Here is a 21,394-nt window from a genome sequence, read left to right on the forward strand (position 1 = left end):
AGCATATTAAACAGGTATATATGATTGGTTTCCAGGTCATATAAATATCTGACATTGAGAAGTGAAACATAAAATCCAAATAAACAAACCTTAAGAGCTTGTGTTTCGTGCAACAAGGCAAACATGATCTTGTCCAAAACGTATTTTGCACGATTCACGGAGGCCTCACCAAAATACGGCGCAGTCCTGATTCACCATCATCCACTTGCCCATGTTGACCACGAACGAGTCGGCAAACTCTACCCCGCGCAGGGGGTCACGCAGCTCGGGACACAGGAAGGCAGTGCCCGCGTACGCCGCGTCAACGTGCAGCCACAGCCCCTCCTGGCGGCCTGAGTGGATTGCAAGAAAAGCCAATAATCGTGTTTCACCCTGATGTTTGGCTCTTGCTTGTAAAAAGGTTTCCTAAACCAGGTCTAAACAAATGAGTTACAGTAAGCAAACATTTTGCTCCTGCTTTAAAATCTCATTGGTAAGGACTTAAGTTTGTGTGTATGTATGTCGAACTTCTTTCGCACCGTACGTAGCCAACCGTGATAATCGGAGGTGCGATTAGAATGGTTATGAACTTAGGGTGTTAGGAATAAGAGAAATTCAAAGACCACATCTCACAGATTGGGCCCAGTTCAGCCATGTTGTCAAACGCGCAGACGCCTGTTGTGCCAAGGGTTGCGCACACCTATACACGTACGCACAAGATGCATGGTGGTGAGAGCACGAAAGCATTAATACACACGTAGTTCTTTTACCAAGAGAGCTATCGTCATCTGAGCCATATTGTTTGTGGAAACGATCAAACAAACCGAGTAGCTCTGTTGCATATATCCTGTCAGCTTACATGGCTAATTAGCAGGGAAATTACACCCCCATCATATCTTTTGTTCCATACAAGTGTAATAAAGCACTTTTACGATGATCTGTAGTTCGTGTCTTCTTTATTGTGTATTTCTCGTCGGCTGGACAGCTCCGTGTTCTCTTCACACAGACACCGCTCCACTCTCGTTCCGTGCGTTAGATGTTGTTGCTCCGCGCACAACTCGCTCACGCTTCCCCGCTCCAGCCCGCCACGTGGCCGCTGGCGTGCCGGAGGCGCGAGACATGGTCTCGCCTCTAGACTCCACACACTGACCCCGAGCTTCCCCCGCCTATAGCCACGCCCCCTCACGAACCTTCTGGATGGTTACCCACAAGAACCATTCAGCTCCGCCCTTGAACTTGGCGTATCCATCTAATTGGCTGATGGCTGAAGCGGCGGAGCCTATCCCACCGATCGGCGACCGTCGGTGAACTCTCGTATTACACAAGTGACACCAAGTACCACATCTAATTGAACCACACCAAAGCCAAAATTTTAATTAATGTGAAAGTTGTTGCATCCTTGTCATGTTCATATTGTGGCCTGGTTGTGTTGCAAAGCACTTTCTTGCAGCATAACTGAATGAATGGGGTTTCCAGAGTACGTGATATCATCAAGTTATGTTGATAAGTAACAGTGGCTATATGTGTGAAGCTTAAAAGTTAAGAATCCTTCAAATAGAATCAATACAAGTACTATATGACTCCTGTGAACAAATATTCAAGTATGTGGTGCAGAATCTCAATAGAAATACAAACCCCATTATGAGTAATTCAGTAACTTCTAGGCAGTCAAATACAGTACTGTACAACATGGAGGTTTCTGACATATGTGTGGAATTTCAGTGTTTTGCCTTGCATGTGTAGGCTCTTAGATGTTCCAGTATCCTATGAACATATGAACATTCTCTAAAAACAAATTGTCTAAATGGCCCCAGACACTCAGTGATGGGGTTTTTTTCTGGGTAATCCAATCAAGTACAGTACTGTAATAATAAATGTTTGTGAACATTGCATCGATAAACAAATTCACGCTTGGAGTTAAGTAACTCACGAAGAACGGGACAAGTCCCTGTGCTCGGTCCTCCTCCACGGCGCGTCGGAGCGTCTCCCCGCACAGCGAGAACTCCAAGTCCGTGGGCAGCGAGCGCAGCCTCACCAGCGACACGAGGCTCGCCTTCAGCACTGACGAGTGAGCCTGGCGGTCGTCAGAATTCACCTTCATTCGTACTCTTTAATTATGTATGGATGTATGTTGAACGTCTTTCGCACAGTCCGTAGCCAAACGTGCTAATCGGAGGTGTGACTAGATTTAAGTTTAGAGAGGGAAAATAAGTAGAAGCAGGCAGCATTTTCCACACGCTCTGATTGAAGCATCATTCATTAAAAGTGTACGATAATGTTCAATATTCTTTTACTAGGTTGTTAGGGGGCGCCTAAGGCGCCCCCTAACAACCACAGCCTGCAACGTCCCTGAACAACCACAGCCTGCAGCACCCCCCAACAGACTGGTCAAGTGATCCACTCGCACAGCGTGCGGTGGGCCTTGATCCAGCAGTGGATTTAAGCACCAAAAAAACTCGAATACTAATGTAATGGACAGAGCACGGCTCTCCCTCAGGGCAGCAGTGGATAGAGCATGGCTCTCCCTCGGGGCAGCAGCGGAGCGAGCACGGCTCTGCCTCAGGGCAGCAGTGGAGAGAGTGCGTCTGGCTCCCTCACGGCAGCAGTGGAGACAGCGCGGCTCTCCCTCAAGCCAGCAGTGGAGAGCACGGGGGTCCCTCAGGGCAGCAGTGGACGGAGCATGGCTCTGCCTCACTCTGACTCACCCATCTCCTCTGAGCTGCATGTGATCGTGTGTGTGTGAGTGAGCTGTGTGTATGAGTGAGCCGTGTGTGAGTGGATCGACCGTCAGCTTTCCGTGGCTGCGTCTCCGGCGCTGTGGCCGTCATGTTGCTGCTTCTCGGGCCTCCGAGGTGCGGGGTGCACCACATACGGAAGTGGCCAGCTCGCGGTCACGTGACGCACTTCAACCAATCTGGGAGCGTACATGTTTGGGAGGGCGTACCTCTGGTTGGCTGCTAGCTTGCGGTCACGTGACGCACTTCAACCAATCCGGGGGTGTTAATCACAGTCACAGAAGGACAGATCTGGGCTATTATATATGTGAATTAAAATGAAAATTTGTGTGTGGGGGGGGAGAAATAATTTTTTTTTTAAACATAAGGTGGGCACGAGCATTAGAGAGTGTAGACTGGCACACCTGGTCTGAGGTGTATCCCACAAGTCGTGAGTTGAGGAGTGCGTCATTGCCGATGTCCTGGCTCACATCCCCGCGTAACTGTGTAAGAGCGCGTGTCCGTGCCGCCAGGAGGGCCAGCATGGTGGATTCGCTCACTGAGCTCTGTTCGACAAATACGCAAGTACACACGCACACACAATTTTGGGATGAGTGCAACAAACTGATACATTAATAATTATAATTGATCAAAAGTTTTTTTAAAAATGGTCCACTGACCTTGGAGGCAACTATGCTACACATGCAGGCAATGCAAGCACCCTGATGAACAAATGTGACAGTAGGTCACTATTACATTGCGGTTACTATGACAATTGCTATCACTCATTTATATCAACTGGCCCCTTCTAGCATTCAAATCTCTTCTTAAACACATCACTTCCAACTTGTATTTCCCACAGCGCCATCATATCAATTCTACTGTCTGTCTTGATTTGAAGCGTTCGTGACTGCAGGAATCCATACTCTTTTGAGTATGGTCTCCTGTCTGTCTCCACTCTCCACCCCTTAAATGTTTGCTTCTAATCTTTCTTGCCTATTCTGTTAATCGTTTTAGATGTATTTAGATTTTAAATGTACTGCTTTGTAAACCAAAGTGTTGCAAATATGATGATATAGATGAAGGACCTGTATGACTCCACCTCCACATCCGTCTGGGTGATCATGTCGAAAGGTGTCAGGGAGGGACAGCATGTTCACCAGCCAGTCCGTCATCACTATCTGCAGCTCCGTGGAGGCCGGGTTAGATGCCTGGCCCAGATCACGCATCAACAGTTACAAAACACAAACGGTCCCCTTATTACCATAGTTTTAATAATAGCGTTGGAGCTCCTCAATATCCAATAAAACAAGGAATTTTACTTGAATCAAATAACCTTCCTACAGTCTCAGCTTGCAAATAAATTGTATATTGAATTTGTAAAAAAAACAATTCTTGCACGTGTTTTTTTTTCTGTAAATAAAAAAAATCTGAATTTTTTTTGGGCCAGATTAAGTCTGCCCATGTTAAACATTCGTGGCAAGCAATATCTGATCTTCCCTGGACCCCCCCCCCCCCAATTCACTGAATATATATTTTTTACTTACATATCTTAAAATATATCCATTAACACGTTTTATTCAACATTACGCGATTTTATATAAAATGTAAATACTTCATTTGCTGTAATGATTGTGTAATAAACTATTAAAATTATTTAGCAAATGTTTTCAAACTTTAGTTAAATTTGTACATTTGTATTGTTACCTTTGCATCTTGTTCTCAAAACGTTTCCAAATGTCTTCATTTAACTAAGATGCATATCTCAAAGAGTTCCCGCATGATTTTTGATGGTTGTCCATCGATCTGTTTTATATGTACTGTCACTCATTGTGTATGCACCGAGCCTGGCACAAGCGCTGTGTGGTGACATCACCGCCACTTAGTGGTGAATAGTCGTTGCTGTCGTTATGCAAATACGGCACTTTTACACACAGACGTACCCATGTGAAGCCGACACAATTCATCCCAGTCGCCAGCATGTCACCAAGAAGCGATGGGTACGAGTTGAGTGCTGGGAAATATCCATGCATGTGTGGGCTCTGCCAGTGTGCAATCTGCATGCACGCCACAACTTGCATTAATACAGCAGAAAATAAATAGTGGTCCGATGTTTTTTCAGGTTACACCACATGTTGTAAAGCATGATCCTGGCTGGATCCTATCTTATTCACGTTTCTCTGGCTGGGTGCATTACCCCAGGCATGATGAGCCGCTCCACGTCCTCAAAGATTCTCTCCCAGGGTTCTCCTTGCTGCGCGGGGCCAGGGGGCAGCAGGGGACGGAGGTAGCCAGGCCGCACGGATGGGATCACAGGCCGGTCACGTAGCCCAGTTAGATACGCGGCGATGTAGTCCACCATCTCCTTACCTGTTTAGAAACAATACAATACTTGTGTAATGAAAGAGCGCCACCTAGGGGGTTACAGGGGACATCTGCACGGCCACCGCTGGGTAACCGGTATCCAAATCGGGAATAGGGATTAAATCTAGGCCAAAGGTAATGGGCGGAGCTACGGAGAATATTCGGGAATCAACTAGAGGGTTCCACGAGGGGGCGTGGCTGTAGGCGGAGCTTAGCTCTGCCGGGGGGCATATAAGCAGAGGCAGTAGAGGACTCGAGGTTGGTGTGGGGAGCCTGGAGTCCGGTCTGCATCATCACCTACCTCTACTCGCCAACGGCTACGTGGCGGGCTCTGCCAGCGAAGCCTTCTCTCCTCCCAGCGCGCTGCCAGCCTGCAGCTAGCGTGGAGAGAGAAAGAGACGTGCCGCGACGGTGGAAGAGGGAGAGCGTGCGTCACGGCAGTAGAGAGAGAGAAGCCATCCAGAGAGAGAGAGCAGTGCTGTGTGGACATTCTGTTAAATAAAAGACACCAGTCCAGAGTCGTTGTGGAAGTCGTTTATTACATTGGAGTCAGAAGTGGTTCTTCTGGAGACGGAAACATACAACAGAAAGAGAAATGTCCAAGCATCTCAAGAAGAAGAACCCACCTGTTGATTCTTCCGACGATGACGAGGCGGTGACCCAGGACCTGCCGACCCCGGGTTCCATGGTCCCGGTTACAGGAACCACGGCTGGTGAAGTTGCCGCGCCAGAGCAGCTGGAGTCGCTGCGGACAGTGCTTCTCCAGCTGGTATCGCTCGTCACCTCGTCCACGTCGTCAGGGCGCCCGCAGAAGGTACTGCTGAGGGGTGACGTGCAGAGGCTCCAGACTGGAGCCTCAGAGAGTCCCCCTGCGGAAACGACGGCCGCCGTCGCGGGCACTGGGGAAGCTTCTGCCATTACGCGCGCTGTGGAGACCACGCGGCAGGACGCCGCCATCTTGGGCGGCGTGGCTGAGGCGCGGTCGGAGCCCGCCATTTCCAGTGAACCGCGGTGCGCGCTGGCTGCGGGGGCTGCTGCTCCTGCTAGGCAACACGGGGCTGAGCGTACCCGCCAGCTTCCGCACGTAAAATAATTCATCGCTGCCGGCGGTGATTGGAGTGCCTTCACTTGGAGGTTTGATGCAGCGTTCCAGTCGGTGCAATGGTCAGAGGAGGAGGCGCTGGTCGCTTTTCCAACTGTCCTGGACGACAATGCTCTAGCGGTCTTTAGATCGATCCCTCCTGAGAAGAAGAAGACGCTTGAAAGTGTTTATGCCAAAATTGCGGAGGTCTATGAACCACCTTCCAGCACCTGATGAAAGTTTATGCAACGGAGAAGGGGAAGCTCAGAGTCTCCGCTCGCCTACTGAAGTGCCCTTATAGCATTGGCTTTGGCCGCCTACCCCGATGTTAAGCAGGAGGTTCTTGACTCATTGGTCATGGACTGCATGTTGGCCTTGGCAAGGGACATTGGAGTGGTCTTGCCCTCTTGCGGGCATGATGTGCTAGGTGTCTTCACGCGCATAAGAGCCTGCAGTGCTGGTCCCAGATGGCTGCGTGGACGGGCGACCATGCTCGGGATGGTGAGCCCAAGGGGTGGTCACCGACTAAAGTGGTGGACATCCCACCGGAGCACGCAACTGCTGAGGGCAGTTGGCCACTGCTGTGCCTCGTTGGGGTCGGGGTTCAGATGACCCTTCGCGATGCCGGAGGTTCGGTGGTCTGCATCAGCAGGAGGATGGGGATGCCCGGCGGACGGCCATCACTTGCTTCAGGTGTGGCCGCTTGGGCCACTTCGTGAGGGAGTGTAGGGGCTGCCCTCGATCGCCGACTCTGCCTGCTGCTCCGGCTCCTGCTGTTTCTCCGACGGATCACCATCATCGCCCAAAACTCAAGCTCGTAACGAGCGTTGTGCACGAAGGTCTGGCCGCGGAATGCCGTGGTCTGTGGGTGATCGGGCCTGGCTTCATTGCCCTCAGATGCCTTTGGGAGAGGTGCCTTTGGCCATTGGGCATCTCTCTCAAATTTTGCAGGCTGTGGCAGGGGCCTGTGGAGTCGGTTGAAATTCGGCATCCTCATTGTGTGCACATCCGGGCGGGATCCCGTCGTTGGTTCGTTCACACGTCCCGGTTGAAACCATTCTTTCCTCCGCGCGTCGGTTCGTCATCTCCAAAGATTGGCTTGCCGGGGACTGATGCATCCGACGCGCCAACCCAGTTGCCGGTTGATCCCCCGAAAGACTCTGTTTTGCCGCCCACAGCCGCCCAGGCCCTGAGGACTTCTGCTGCTGACAACTCCGCTCGAGCCAGCCCTACGTTGGCTGCATCCGCTGCCGCACTGTCGGCACTTCCACCTCTGGCTGCGTCGGAGCCAGCGAGGCCGCACGTTCCAAGTCGAGCCGATTTCGTTAATCCTTCCTATTTCACGCTGGTTTTTTCGTGTTCGTTCGTTGCGTTCAATTTTATGCATTCTGTTATTGTTGTTCTGATTCTCGCCGGGTTCTGCGGTATTGCTCTCCCATTATCTCCATTATCTGGGTTAACCTTTTTCTTGGTTCTTTCGGTAAAGTCACGTAGAAGGTAAATAATAAAATAATAAAAATAAAACATTATAAAATAATTCTCACGACGTTTCGGCCACAACGCAAGCAGCCGTCCTCAGGTGTAGAACGGGTCTGTCGGAAAGACAGCGTCTGAATGAAACACCACCAGGCATGGAGCGTATATTTAAGCTGGGTTGGAGGGGGAAGAGCGCATTGACAAAATAATTTGCATGTCAAGAGGAATTTAGCATATTTATGGGAAATGCAGATATGGGATTAGTCATAACTTGTGGAATGCGTAGGTGGTGGGCGGGGGGTTTCAAAGTCATAATATGCCCGTGCATTATGCAGGATTAGCAGCATCAACGGGAGGGAGTATGGTTAGCATTAATAAAGGGAAGGAATGTTAATAGTATGGAGCTGCAGCAACTAATATGCTTATAGACTATACATTGTAATATTACACTATGTATTATTCTACCCACCCTACTGTATACCACACTGCTGTATATTCACTATACAATTACCTTATACATTGTATTAAACATTACACTTTTATACTATTTATTATTATACAATCTGCTATACACTATACCATTGACCGTCGCGTGAAAGGTACTAAGAGGAAGCAACGAAATATGTCAATGGGAGAGTGGTGATAGGAGACTTGCAGCGGAGCACAGAATCCATTCCCTGCGGAGAATAAAAGATATATAGTCAATGCCAGTGAGTGGACTGCAGTCTGAAAGTCACCTTAAACGTGAACACAATCAGTTAAGATTCAAAATGGTTTATTACGTCCTTCCAATGATTGCTGAGCCAGAATCCATCTTCTTGGCTGAAATTGTCTCTGTGTTTGTATATGTGGGTCGCCTCATGAACGAATCTCTCATGGTAGCCAGATGGCTTGCAGAGAACCTCTGTCTTGTCTGGAACCACAACATACACTACCCTGGCGTCTACAAACTAAGTTGCCTCTGTGGTAGCAGTTACATTGGAGAAACCAAACGACATATCTCGGACCGCATCCGTGAACATAAAGCAGACCTGAAACATGGTAGGACAAACACCTCAGCCGTGGCAGATCACTGTTACAATTCAGTGGGCTCACATGACATTGACTTCTCCAAGACTGCAGTCACGAAAGATTTAAATCGAAATTTGGGTTAACCTTCTTCCTAGCCGGGATGGCTAGTGTTTTTTATCCCGGAGGGGCGGGGGGTGTAATGAGAGCACACCGACGGGCGACGGAGGGCTGCATATGCACTTCTGAATCGGTCATAGCCAATCAGGGCAAACGGTTCCATCTGGGCCAAAGTTCATAGGCGGAGCTCATGGGTACATGTGGGAACCATCGGTAAGGTTCTGAGGGGGGGCGTGGTTAGAGGTGGCGCTTTGCTCCACCGAGAGGGATATAAGAAGAGGCAAGGGGAGGACTTGGGGTCGGTGTGGAAGCCTGGGTTCGGACTGCATTTCCGCCATCTCGTCATGCCACGTGGCAGCCTCGAGGGCCGAAGCTCTCCTGACTCCCGGCGCGCCGTCGACCAGCGGTGCGCGGGGAAGCGAGAGCGAGGGAAGCCGCGTGGGAACGGAGGAGCAGTGAGCGCGTGCATGTGACGAGAGAGAAAGAGGGTGACCATACAGAAGGGAGTGCGGAGCTGAGCAGTCATCACTAAATACAGGACGCAAGTCTCAACCTGTCGTGGAAGTCTTTTATTACATACTAGTGGAAGTACCCGGCTTTGCCCGGGTGAAAAATATATTTCTTAAAAACCTTACATATATATATACACAGATACTAAGGTATTGTCAAAGCCCGGTGGGCTGTTTGTACATTTCTCCACCAACAAATATATAAGAGGCTTTCACAAGTCCAAAAAGTTGCAGAAAGTGTGGGGTAAATAGTTGATGTCAAAAGGTTTCCGAAAATTGTGGTCTCCCCCCACCTCAAAAAATATATTTACCCCTCGTAAGTATATATACTAACAACACCTTACATACAACAGAGGAAGTGGTATCTATTGACTCTGTAGTAGTATCTACTGACTGTACCGTAGTATCTACTGAGCCAGTAGTAGCTGCTGACTGTGTAGTAGTATTTAGTGACTGTAATAACTACTGACCATAGTAGTATTTACTGGGCCTACAGTAGTATCTACCGACTATATACTCGTAACGACTAACTGTATAGTATCTGCTGACTCTATAGTTGTATCCACTGACTATAGTAGTAACTACAAAATCTATAGCAGTATCTACTCACTCTATAATAGTATCTACTGACTCTAGTAGCTACTCACCGTGGTAGTATGTACTGACTGTATAGTAGTATATACTGACTGTAGCAGTATTGACTGACTGTAGTGGTATATACTGACTGTTTTAGTATTTACTATAGCGGTATCTACCAACTCGATAGCAGTATCTACTATCACTACAGCAGTGTATACCGACTGAGGTGGTACCTGCTATCACTACAGCAGTGTATACTGCTGTGTTGGTACCTGTTATGATGACAGCAGTGCATATTGTGGTGGTGGTACCTGGTATGATAACAGCAGTACATACCGAGTGTGGTGGCACCTACTATGACGACAGAAGTACATACTGTGGTGGTGGTACCTGCTCTGATGAGAGCAGTACATACTATGGTGGTGGTACCTGCTCTGATGAGAGCAGTACATACTATGGTGGTGGTACCTGCTATGATTACAGCAGTGCATATTGACTGTATTCATCATTCACCCTCACCATTCACCACTCACAACTCACCCTTACCACTCATCCTCACCACTCCCAATCACTATTCACCATTCACCCTCACAACTCACCACTCACCAATCTCCCTCACCAATCTCCCTCAGCACTCACCCTCAGCACTCACCCTCAGCACTCACCCTCAGCACTCACCCTCAGCACTCACCCTCAGCACTCACCCTCAGCACTCACCCTCAGCACTCACCCTCAGCACTCACCCTCAGCACTCACCCTCAGCACTCACCCTCAGCACTCACCCTCAGCACTCACCCTCAGCACTCACCCTCAGCACTCACCCTCAGCACTCACCCTCAGCACTCACCCTCAGCACTCACCCTCAGCACTCACCCTCAGCACTCACCCTCAGCACTCACCCTCAGCACTCACCCTCAGCACTCACCCTCAGCACTCACCCTCAGCACTCACCCTCAGCACTCACCCTCAGCACTCACCCTCAGCACTCACCCTCAGCACTCACCCTCAGCACTCACCAATCACCACTCACCAATCACCACTCACCAATCACCACTCACCAATCACCACTCACCCTCACCACTAACCCTCACCACTAACCCTCACCACTAACCCTCACCACTCTCCCTCACCACTCACTCTCACCATTCAGCCTCACCACTCACCCTCACCACTCACCGTCACAACCACCACTCACCCTCACCACTCAACCTCACCCTCACTACTCGCCATTCATCCTCACCAATCACCACTGACCAATCACCACTCACCACTCTCCACTAACCCTCACCACTCACCCTCAAAACTAACCACTCTCTCACCACTCACCCTCACCACTCAGCACTCACCCTCACCACTCACCCTCACCACTCACCCCTCACCCATCACCACTCACAACCGCCACTCACCCTCACCACTCACCCTCACCGCTCACCACTCACCCTCACCACTCACCCTGACCAATCACACCCTCACCACTCACCCTCACCACTCACCACTTATCCTCACCAATCACACCCTCAACAATCACCACTCACCCTCACCACTCATGCTCACCACTCACCACTCACCCTCACTACTCAACCTCACCACTCACCAATCACACCCTCACCAATCACCACTCACCCTCACTGCTCACCCTCCCCGCTCACCACTCACCCTCACCACTCAACCTCACCACTCAACCTCACCCTCACCACTCAACCTCACCCTCACCACTCAACCTCACCCTCACCACTCACCCCTCACTAATCACCACTCACAACCGCCACTCACCCTCACCACTCACCCTCACCAATCACCACTCACCCCTCACACTCACCATTCACTACTCACCCTCACCACTCACCCTCACCACTCACCCTCACCACTCACCCTCACCACTCACCCTCACCACTCTCCCTCACCACTCTCCCTCACCACTCTCCCTCACCACTCTCCCTCACCACTCTCCCTCACCACTCTCCCTCACCACTCTCCCTCACCACTCTCCCTCACCACTCTCCCTCACCACTCTCCCTCACCACTCTCCCTCACCACTCTCCCTCACCACTCTCCCTCACCACTCACCAGTCACGCTCACCACTCACCCTCACTACTCACCACTGACCCTCACTCACCCTCACCGCTCACCACTCACCACTCACCCTCACCACTCACCCTCACCACTCACCCTGACCACTCACCCTGACCACTCACCACTCATCCTCACCAATCACACCCTCACCAATCACCACTCACCCTCACTGCTCACCCTCACTGCTCACCCTCACCACTCACCCCTCACTAATCACCACTCACAACCGCCACTCACCCTCACCACTCACTACTCACCACTCATCCTCACCAATCACACCCTCACCACTCACCCCTCACTAATCACCACTCACAACCGCCACTCACCCTCACCACTCACTACTCACCACTCATCCTCACCAATCACCACTCACCCTCACCACTCACCCTCACCACTAACCCTCACCACTCACCTTCACCACTCACCAATCACCTCTCACAACCGTCACTCACCCTCACCACACCCTCACCACTCACAACAACCACTCACCCTCACTACTCACCCTCACCAATCACACCCTTACCCTCACCACTCACCCCTCACTAATCACCACTCACCCCTCACTAATCACCACTCACAACCGCCACTCACCCTCACCACTCACTACTCACCACTCATCCTCACCAATCACACCCTCAACAATGACCACTCACCCTCACCACTCACGCTCAACACTCACCCTCACCACTCATGCTCACCACTAACCCTCACCACTCACCTTCACCAATCACCTCTCACAACCGTCACTCACCCTCACCACTCACCCTCACCACTCACCCTCACCACTCACCCTCACCACTCACCCTCACCACTCACCCTCACAACAACCACTCACCCTCACTACTCACCCTCACCACTCATCCTCACCAATCACCACTAACCCTCACCATTCACCCTCACCGCTCACCACTCAACCTCACCACTCACGCTCACCCTCACCACTCACCCCTCACCACTCACCCCTCACTAATCACCACTCACAACCGCCACTCACAACCCCCACTCACCCTCCCCACTCACTCTCCCCACTCACCCTCACCAATCACCACTCTCCCTCACCACTCTCCCTCACCACTCTCCCTCACCACTCTCCCTCACCACTCTCCCTCACCACTCTCCCTCACCACTCTCCCTCACCACTCTCCCTCACCACTCTCCCTCACCACTCTCCCTCACCACTCTCCCTCACCACTCTCCCTCACCACTCTCCCTCACCACTCTCCCTCACCACTCTCCCTCACCACTCTCCCTCACCACTCTCCCTCACCACTCTCCCTCACCACTCTCCCTCACCACTCTCCCTCACCACTCTCCCTCACCACTCACCAGTCACGCTCACCACTCACCCTCACTACTCACCACTGACCCTCACTCACCCTCACCGCTCACCACTCACCCTCACCACTCACCCTCACCACTCATCCTCACCAATCACACCCTCACCAATCACCACTCACCCTCACTGCTCACCCTCACTGCTCACCCTCACTGCTCACCCTCACTCACCACTCACCCCTCACTAATCACCACTCACAACCGCCCCTCACCCTCACCACTCACTACTCACCACTCATCCTCACCAATCACACCCTCACCACACACCCCACACTAATCACCACTCACAACCGCCACTCACCCTCACCACTCACTACTCATCCTCACCAATCACACCCTCACCACTCACCACTCACCCCTCACTAATCACCACTCAATCGCCACTCACCCTCACCACTCACTACTCACCACTCATCCTCACCAATCACACCCTCAACAATCACCACTCACCCTCACCACTCACCACTCACACTCACCACTAACCCTCACCACTCACCTTCACCACTCACCAATCACCTCTCACAACCGTCACTCACCCTCACCCTCACCACTCACCCTCACCACTCGCCCTCACAACAACCACTCACCCTCACTACTCACCCTCACCACTCATCCTCACCAATCACACCCTCACCAATCACCACTCACCCTCACCATTCACCCTCACCGCTCACCACTCAACCTCACCACTCACGCTCACCCTCACCACTCACCCCTCACTAATCACCACTCACAACCGCCACTCACCCTCCCCACTCACCCTCCCCACTCACCCTCACCAATCACCACTCACCTCACCACTTACCACTCACCCTCACCACTCACTACTCACCACTCACCCTCACCACTCTCCCTCACCACTCACCAGTCACGCTCACCCCTCACCCCCACTACTCACCACTGACCCTCAACACTCACCCTCACCGCTCACCCTCACCACTCACCACTCACCCTGACCACTCACCACTCATCCTCACCAATCACACCCTCACCAATCACCGCTCACCCTCACCGCTCACCCTCACCGCTCACCCTCACCGCTCACCCTCACCGCTCACCCTCACCGCTCACCCTCACTGCTCACCCTCACTGCTCACCCTCACTGCTCACCACTCACGCTCACCCTCACCACTCACCCCTCACTAATCACCACTCACAACCGCCACTCACCCTCACCACTCACTACTCACCACTCATCCTCACCAATCACACCCTCAACAATCACCACTCACCACTCACGCTCAACACTCACCCTCACCACTCATGCTCACCACTAACCCTCACCACTCACCCTCACAACAACCACTCACCCTCACTACTCACCCTCACCACTCATCCTCACCAATCGCACCCTCACCAATCACCCCTCACCGCTCACCACTCAACCTCACCACTCACGCTCACCCTCACCACTCACTAATCACCACTCACAACCGCCACTCACTCTCCCCACGCACCCTCACCACTCACCCTCACCAATCACCACTCACCCTCACCACTTACCACTCACCCCTTACCACTCACCCTCACCACTTACCACTCACCCTCACCACTTACCCCTCACCACTTACCACTCACCCTCACCACTCACCCTCACCACTCACCCTCACCCTCACCACTCACCCTCACCACTCACCCTCACCACTCACCACTCTCCCTCACCACTCTCCCTCACCACTCTCCCTCACCACTCTCCCTCACCACTCTCCCTCACCACTCTCCCTCACCACTCTCCCTCACCACTCTCCCTCACCACTCTCCCTCACCACTCTCCCTCACCACTCTCCCTCACCACTCTCCCTCACCACTCTCCCTCACCACTCTCCCTCACCACTCTCCCTCACCACTCTCCCTCACCACTCTCCCTCACCACTCTCCCTCACCACTCTCCCTCACCACTCTCCCTCACCACTCTCCCTCACCACTCTCCCTCACCACTCTCCCTCACCACTCTCCCTCACCACTCTCCCTCACCACTCTCCCTCACCACTCTCCCTCACCACTCTCCCTCACCACTCTCCCTCACCACTCTCCCTCACCACTCTCCCTCACCACTCTCCCTCACCACTCTCCCTCACCACTCTCCCTCACCACTCTCCCTCACCACTCTCCCTCACCACTCTCCCTCACCACTCTCCCTCACCACTCTCCCTCACCACTCTCCCTCACCACTCTCCCTCACCACTCTCCCTCACCACTCTCCCTCACCACTCTCCCTCACCACTCTCCCTCACCACTCTCCCTCACCACTCTCCCTCACCACTCTCCCTCACCACTCTCGCTCACCAGTCACGCTCACCACTCACCACTCACGCTCACCACTCACCCTCACTACTCACCCTAACCACTCACCACTCACCCTAACCACTCACCACTCACCCTCAACACTCACCACCACCACTCACCCTATTCCCGTTTTAAAAACTTACGTGTCGCCAAGTATGCTTGACATTTTGAACAGACACACACATTCACTAATTTCGCTTTTGACATTTAACATACAAAACGTCAGCTTGTACTACTACTGTCATCATAGCAGGTACCACCACCACAGTGATGGTGAGTGGTGAGGGTGAGTAGTGAGCGGTGAGGGTGAGAGTGAGTGGTGAGTAGTGGTGAGGGTGAGTAGTAAGGGTGAGTGGTGAGGAAGAGTGGTGATGGAGAGGGGTGAGTGGTGGGGGTGAGTGGTGAAGGAGAGGGGTGAGTAGTGAGGGTGAGTGGTTAGGGTGAGTGGTGATGGGTGAGTGGTGAGGATGAGTGGTGGGAATGAGTGGTGAGTGGTGAGTGGTGAGGGTGAGTGGTTAGGGTGATTAGTGAGTAGTGAGGGTGAGTGGTGAGTAGTGAGGGTGAGGGGTGAGTAGTGAGGGTGAGTGGTAAGCGTGAGTGGTATGGGTGAGTGGTGGTGGTGAGGGTGAGTGGTGAGGGTGATTGGTGAGGGAGAGTGGTGAGGGTAAGTAGTGAGGAATAGTGGTGAGGGTGAGTTGTGAGGGTAAGTGGTGAGGGTGAGTGTGAGTGGTGAGTGTGAGTGGTCACTGATAGTGTGTGGTGAGTGATAGTGAGTGAGGGAGAGTGGTGAGGGAGAGTAGTGAAGGTGTATATATTTTTGCCTATGATGACAGCAGTACATGCTGACGTTTTGTATATTAAATGTAAAAGCTAAATGTGTGAATGTGTGTGTCTGTTGGAAATGTTAAGCAAACTTGGCGACACGTAAGTATATTAAACGGGAATAGGGCGATTCTAAAGGAATCCACAACCTTCGATGATTCCTTTGCGCAATTCAAAGAATCGATTCCTGGCACGTAGGAGGTTTACATTTTTAATTACAGAGTTTTATTTTCATTGGTGTGTTATGTTTAAAAGTTTTCAGGAGTTTTTAATTATATTTTTGCCCCGATCAACGCCGGATATTTCCCATTCGTAGCAGTTTATATCAACTCTATAACCAACTTATATTAAACGGGAATAAGCCGATTCTAAAGGAGTCCACAGACAACCTTTGATTCCTTTGCGCAATTCAGAGAATCGATTCTTGGCGCGGTCGGTTTTAAATTTAAAATTACACAGTTGTATTTTCATTGGTATGTTATGTTTTAAAGTTTTCAGAAGATTTTAAATGTATTTTTCCCCTGGGCAACGCTGGGTATATCGAGTTTATAGCACAAAGTCTTCGCCTGACAAGTGTGGGGTGTCGAGGCCTAGAAAAGTAATTTGGTCAATGACTGGCTAGAATACAGGATTTTAAGGAATAGATGCGTCAAAAAAATATGGCATACAAAAAATGACTACTTCTCTTCCACTCTCCTTGAATCTCATGGAAATGCCAGGATTTTCTGGAAAACAATCAAATGTATCGAAAAGGCATCCAAAACAGATAATCTGCTCGTTCAGCTTAACCGAAATGGGCAATATTTTTCAGATCCCCAAAAAATAGTTGACAATTTTAACCTTCATTTTTCTGAAGCTGGTACCCTATTTGATCATGTATTGGGAGTCACCCCTGCTCATGCAAATTCCTACACCCCTATCCAAACATTAAGCGAATTTAGTTTTCAGCCAATCCACGAAAGTAATGTTCTGAAACAACTGTCCTACCTCAAAGGGTCTTCCTCTACCGGAGCAGATAGTATTCCCGTCTTTGCTCTACTAACTGTTGGTCACCTAATATACAAACCTATAGCCCATATTTTCAACCTGTCCATCAAAGAAGCATCAGTTCCTCTAGATTGGAAACATTCCTATGTTCGTCCACAAAGGGGGCCTTAAAGATGATCCAAATAACTACCGACTTATCTCAATTTTGTCCCCGTTGATGAAAATTTTAGAAAAATTATTGAACTACCAAATTAGCAGTTTCCTGTCCGCCAACAATCTATTACATCTAAAACAATCTGGGTTCCGAAAAAAATACAGCACCACATCTGCTGCATTAGACTCTCTGAATCACATTTACAGTAGCCTTGATAATAAGCAGTACTGCGCCTGTCTTTTTCTTGACTTGTCCAAAGCTTTTGATACAGTAGACCACAACATCCTGCTTAGTAAAATAAGTTGCCTCGGTTTTTCCGAAAACACAGTAGAATGGTTAAAAAATTACCTCTTTTCTCGCACTTAAACGGTATTCACAGATGGTTGGAGGTCAAACAGTGTTAAGATAACAAAAGGGGTTCCACAGGGTTCCATTCTCGGCCCCCTCTTGTTCTCTCTTTATGTAAATGACTTGGGCACTGAACTGGATTATTCCAGGGTTAATCTTTTTGCAGATGACACGGTGATGATTACTGCTGGCCACTCTCCAGATGACGTGATTGCTAAGCTTCAAAGTGATTTCAACAAACTACAACATCAGCTAGTGGCTCTTAAACTAGTCCTAAACCCTGCCAAAACCAAGGTGCTATGCTTCTCACCAAGACTAAAGCGGGAAGTTCTTTTCCCCCAATTACATTCCTTAAATAATGATCAAATAGAGCAAGTCAAGATCTATAAGTATCTTGGGGTCATCCTGGATTCAAAACTGAATTTTGAAGATCACATTGATTATATTGGGAAAAAGACAAAAATAAAAATTGGTTTTCTATATCGACACAAGCACTGCTTCCCCCCTATGTTCCGTTTGGAATTGATAAAAGCTACCATACTGCCTCTACTTGATTACTGTGACATTGTGTATAAATCAGCCCCAAGTACTGTACTGAAGAAGCTTGACTCAATGTATCACTCGGCTTTAAGATTTGCATTGAACTGCCCATATAGGACTCACCACTGTGATCTCTACATTGGGTCAAACTTAACATCTCTGAATGTTCGACGGCTTGTGCACCAGATCTTATTTATTCATGATGTACTTGCAAAAAATCCGCAGATTACCTGCTGGATCTCATCTCTGTTTCAAAGAACAAATTTGACCTAAGGTCTACACTCATTTACCAGCTTAACATTCCCTATTGCCGTACATATACTGGAGGAAGGGCCTTTGCTATTGATGCCCCCAGGGTCTAGAATGCTGTTGCCAATAAATTGAAACTTGAGTCACTACCTATGAGATCTTCACTCAAAACTGCTCTAGAGGAGTTGTACACCCCTAGCTGCCAGTGCTATTCAGTGGCCTAAAACAAAATGTTTCGCTCCGGATGATCGATACAAAGTATGACCTGTGTTTTGATTTAGTGTGCTGATCTTAAAGGTGCATTGAAAAATTATAATACTCCCATTGATGCTCCTGCTGTTGTGGAGTGGCTCATGCAGCCAGCTATGGCTGCAAGGTTTTGGTTGTACATGTTTATGCCATTTATTGTGAAAATTCCGTCACAGTTCCTATAATTGCTTTTTCATTGCTTTCATGGCTTTATTTTGGTGATTTTCGAAAAGTGTATTGGTTTAGCCATGTTTGTTTGTTGTAGTACAGAGTTAGACTGATGGCCTTAATCTAAGTTGTCTTATGGTTGTTGTTGTTTGACTTGCATCCCACTGGGATTTTTGCACACAGCGTTGGTGTACGGTGTTTTTTTCTGCAATATTTTGCAGTCTTTTCTTGGATTTTCTGTTTGCACTTAGTCACATATTCACTTTCTGATATTTTTTGTTCATGTTTTTGTTTGTTGTTTGTTGTGGTTGCACCCGATTCAAGAGCCCAATGGCTCACAGGGCTATACCTAATAAATGAACTTGAACCGTGCAGAGCCTTCGGCCTCGCCTAGATTGCCCACCCGGCCGAGGCTGGGTGCTTGGGCCGCTACCCCCCCCCCCCCGCGCTACAATAATACTGTCTAATCGCTATATTTTATTATCTACCGACCCTATAATAGTAATTGCACACATTGGGGTGGGGGGGGGAGTGAAGAGGACGTGAAACTTGAATTTACCTCAGCGTCGCGTGTTAATGCGTGTGCATATTTTTTACGGGAATTAAAAATGGCGTTGCTGCCCATTGCCAGGGGCAACCGCCCGTTGCCAGGGGCCAACCGCCCGTTGCCAGGTGCAGCCGCCTTCGCGCATGCGCAACGGCGTGCTTCGTCACATGCCGGTCGGCAGTAGTAAATAAATAAAGAGAAATCGCACTAAATCGATAAATGGTCCGATTTAATGTTTAGAGACGAAAAATCGGAAATGCCTATGTTCATCGCGGGGCCGGGGGCGTGCCCAAGGGCAAAATTTAATCTCGTCGAACCCCACGGTCCGAGAGCCAAATCCCCCGGAAGCGAGCGTACGCAGACGGTCAGACGGACGGACAGACAGACAGACAAAAAGTGACGTTTATAGGTTAGATGTAAAGCATATTCAAGAGTTGCCCTTAAGCATGACTCTTGAGATAATTAATTACGATAATACACGTTAGCTATCCTGGTTACCATTGAAACTGACAAGCTATACTGTAACCCACAAGCATTATACAGCACAGTACGCTCCTGTATACTATAATACAAATACATTAACACATTTGTAATGCTCGTAATAAAAATGCGCGTTGCTGAAAGAACGTAATTTATTGCGTATATGACAATAATGTAAATAAGTATAAATAGCGTTTTAAATAATGGGGCACTTAATGTATTTGCCGTCATCCTGCAATATAACTTTGCTGAATGATCAACATGCAGTCCACGATGCAATACATTAGTTCGAACATATCTCGGGAAAACATGACGTATCTAAAATGTTGCCTCAGAGAAGATAGATTGAGAAGCGAGCACAACTACCTCTGTAGTAAATGTTATTGAGAACAAATAAAGTACTGTACAGTGGTTCATTCATGGAGTTCCGTTCATTCATATAACTCTTCAGTTCATTAATGAAGTTAATCACTTAAAAATTTGCCTTGTAACTGTACTTAAACTTACCACAACATGTGCTCAAAACCCAGTAAATATGCAACGTTGGGCCATCGTTGACGCAACGTTCCTTATTTAATGGCTACAATCCTATGCAGGTGTTGATGCAATCCGGAGGATTGTGGCATCAGTTGCATATTATGACTACTGATGGTTGTCAGATATGCGGGTTAATATTAATGATGTATGACATGTGATTATGAAATGTTCAGTCCAAACTGGATGCCAAAAGAAAATTCATTCTGAATATGACGCAACGCAGAAGAGTTTCTGATGATTGGACAAGGGCACTGTGATACCATTCACATCATCAGTACAAAACAATAGGATGGACCTTAATACTTTGTAGATATGTACATTTGCAAAGTTTATACTAACTACATGTTTCTATTATACAAATGATGGACAGGAATACAGTATAAATACTAAAGCCGATTTCAGACTGATGATAACTATTTTCTGTTGACTTTTTTTCTTCAGAATTTACAGGATTTTACCAATTCACTTATGTATGTTAATCATGGCCGGTAATCGAGCTCAGTTCACCCGTGTCAAAAGTACGTTTAAACGCTCGTGTTATAGATTAACAATTCAAAAAAATTTGGACCTATTACATTTTCCTGAGGATGTTCGGAAGGCAGTGTCATTAACGAATGTGATTAGAATTTGCATAATCTTTGGTTTGGAGTTTTAACGAAGTAAAATGTCTTTCATTTCTTCATTTTGTACCTCTGTTGTGTTGTCTTGTGTACTGTAATTTTTTTTTACAATGTCAATTTATAAAATGTACAAAAGTGTTCTGAATTGCCACTGTAAATTCGCACCTC

At 49.0% G+C, this 21,394-nt stretch overlaps 1 protein-coding gene across 3 annotated transcripts in view; it reads right to left on the reverse strand.

Annotated features, from left to right (window-relative positions):
* Positions 1 to 21,394, reverse strand: part of LOC144949670 (histidine decarboxylase-like) — a 31,437-nt gene that overhangs the window by 5,336 nt on the left and 4,707 nt on the right. For 2 of the 3 annotated variants that reach the window (XM_078879669.1, XM_078879678.1), the window contains exons 2-8: positions 4,891 to 5,063; positions 4,637 to 4,750; positions 3,782 to 3,904; positions 3,119 to 3,259; positions 1,910 to 2,053; positions 613 to 679; positions 170 to 332 (exon numbers count right to left, since the gene is read on the reverse strand). In XM_078879669.1, coding sequence (XP_078735795.1) covers positions 170 to 332; positions 613 to 679; positions 1,910 to 2,053; positions 3,119 to 3,259; positions 3,782 to 3,904; positions 4,637 to 4,750; positions 4,891 to 5,063 — 925 coding nt within the window. The remainder of the gene's footprint in view (positions 1 to 169; positions 333 to 612; positions 680 to 1,909; positions 2,054 to 3,118; positions 3,260 to 3,781; positions 3,905 to 4,636; positions 4,751 to 4,890; positions 5,064 to 21,394) is intronic. The other variant, XM_078879687.1, reaches the window with a different exon arrangement.

This window comes from Lampetra fluviatilis, chromosome 3, assembly GCF_964198595.1.
Source record: "Lampetra fluviatilis chromosome 3, kcLamFluv1.1, whole genome shotgun sequence".
Lineage (NCBI taxonomy): Eukaryota > Metazoa > Chordata > Hyperoartia > Petromyzontiformes > Petromyzontidae > Lampetra > Lampetra fluviatilis.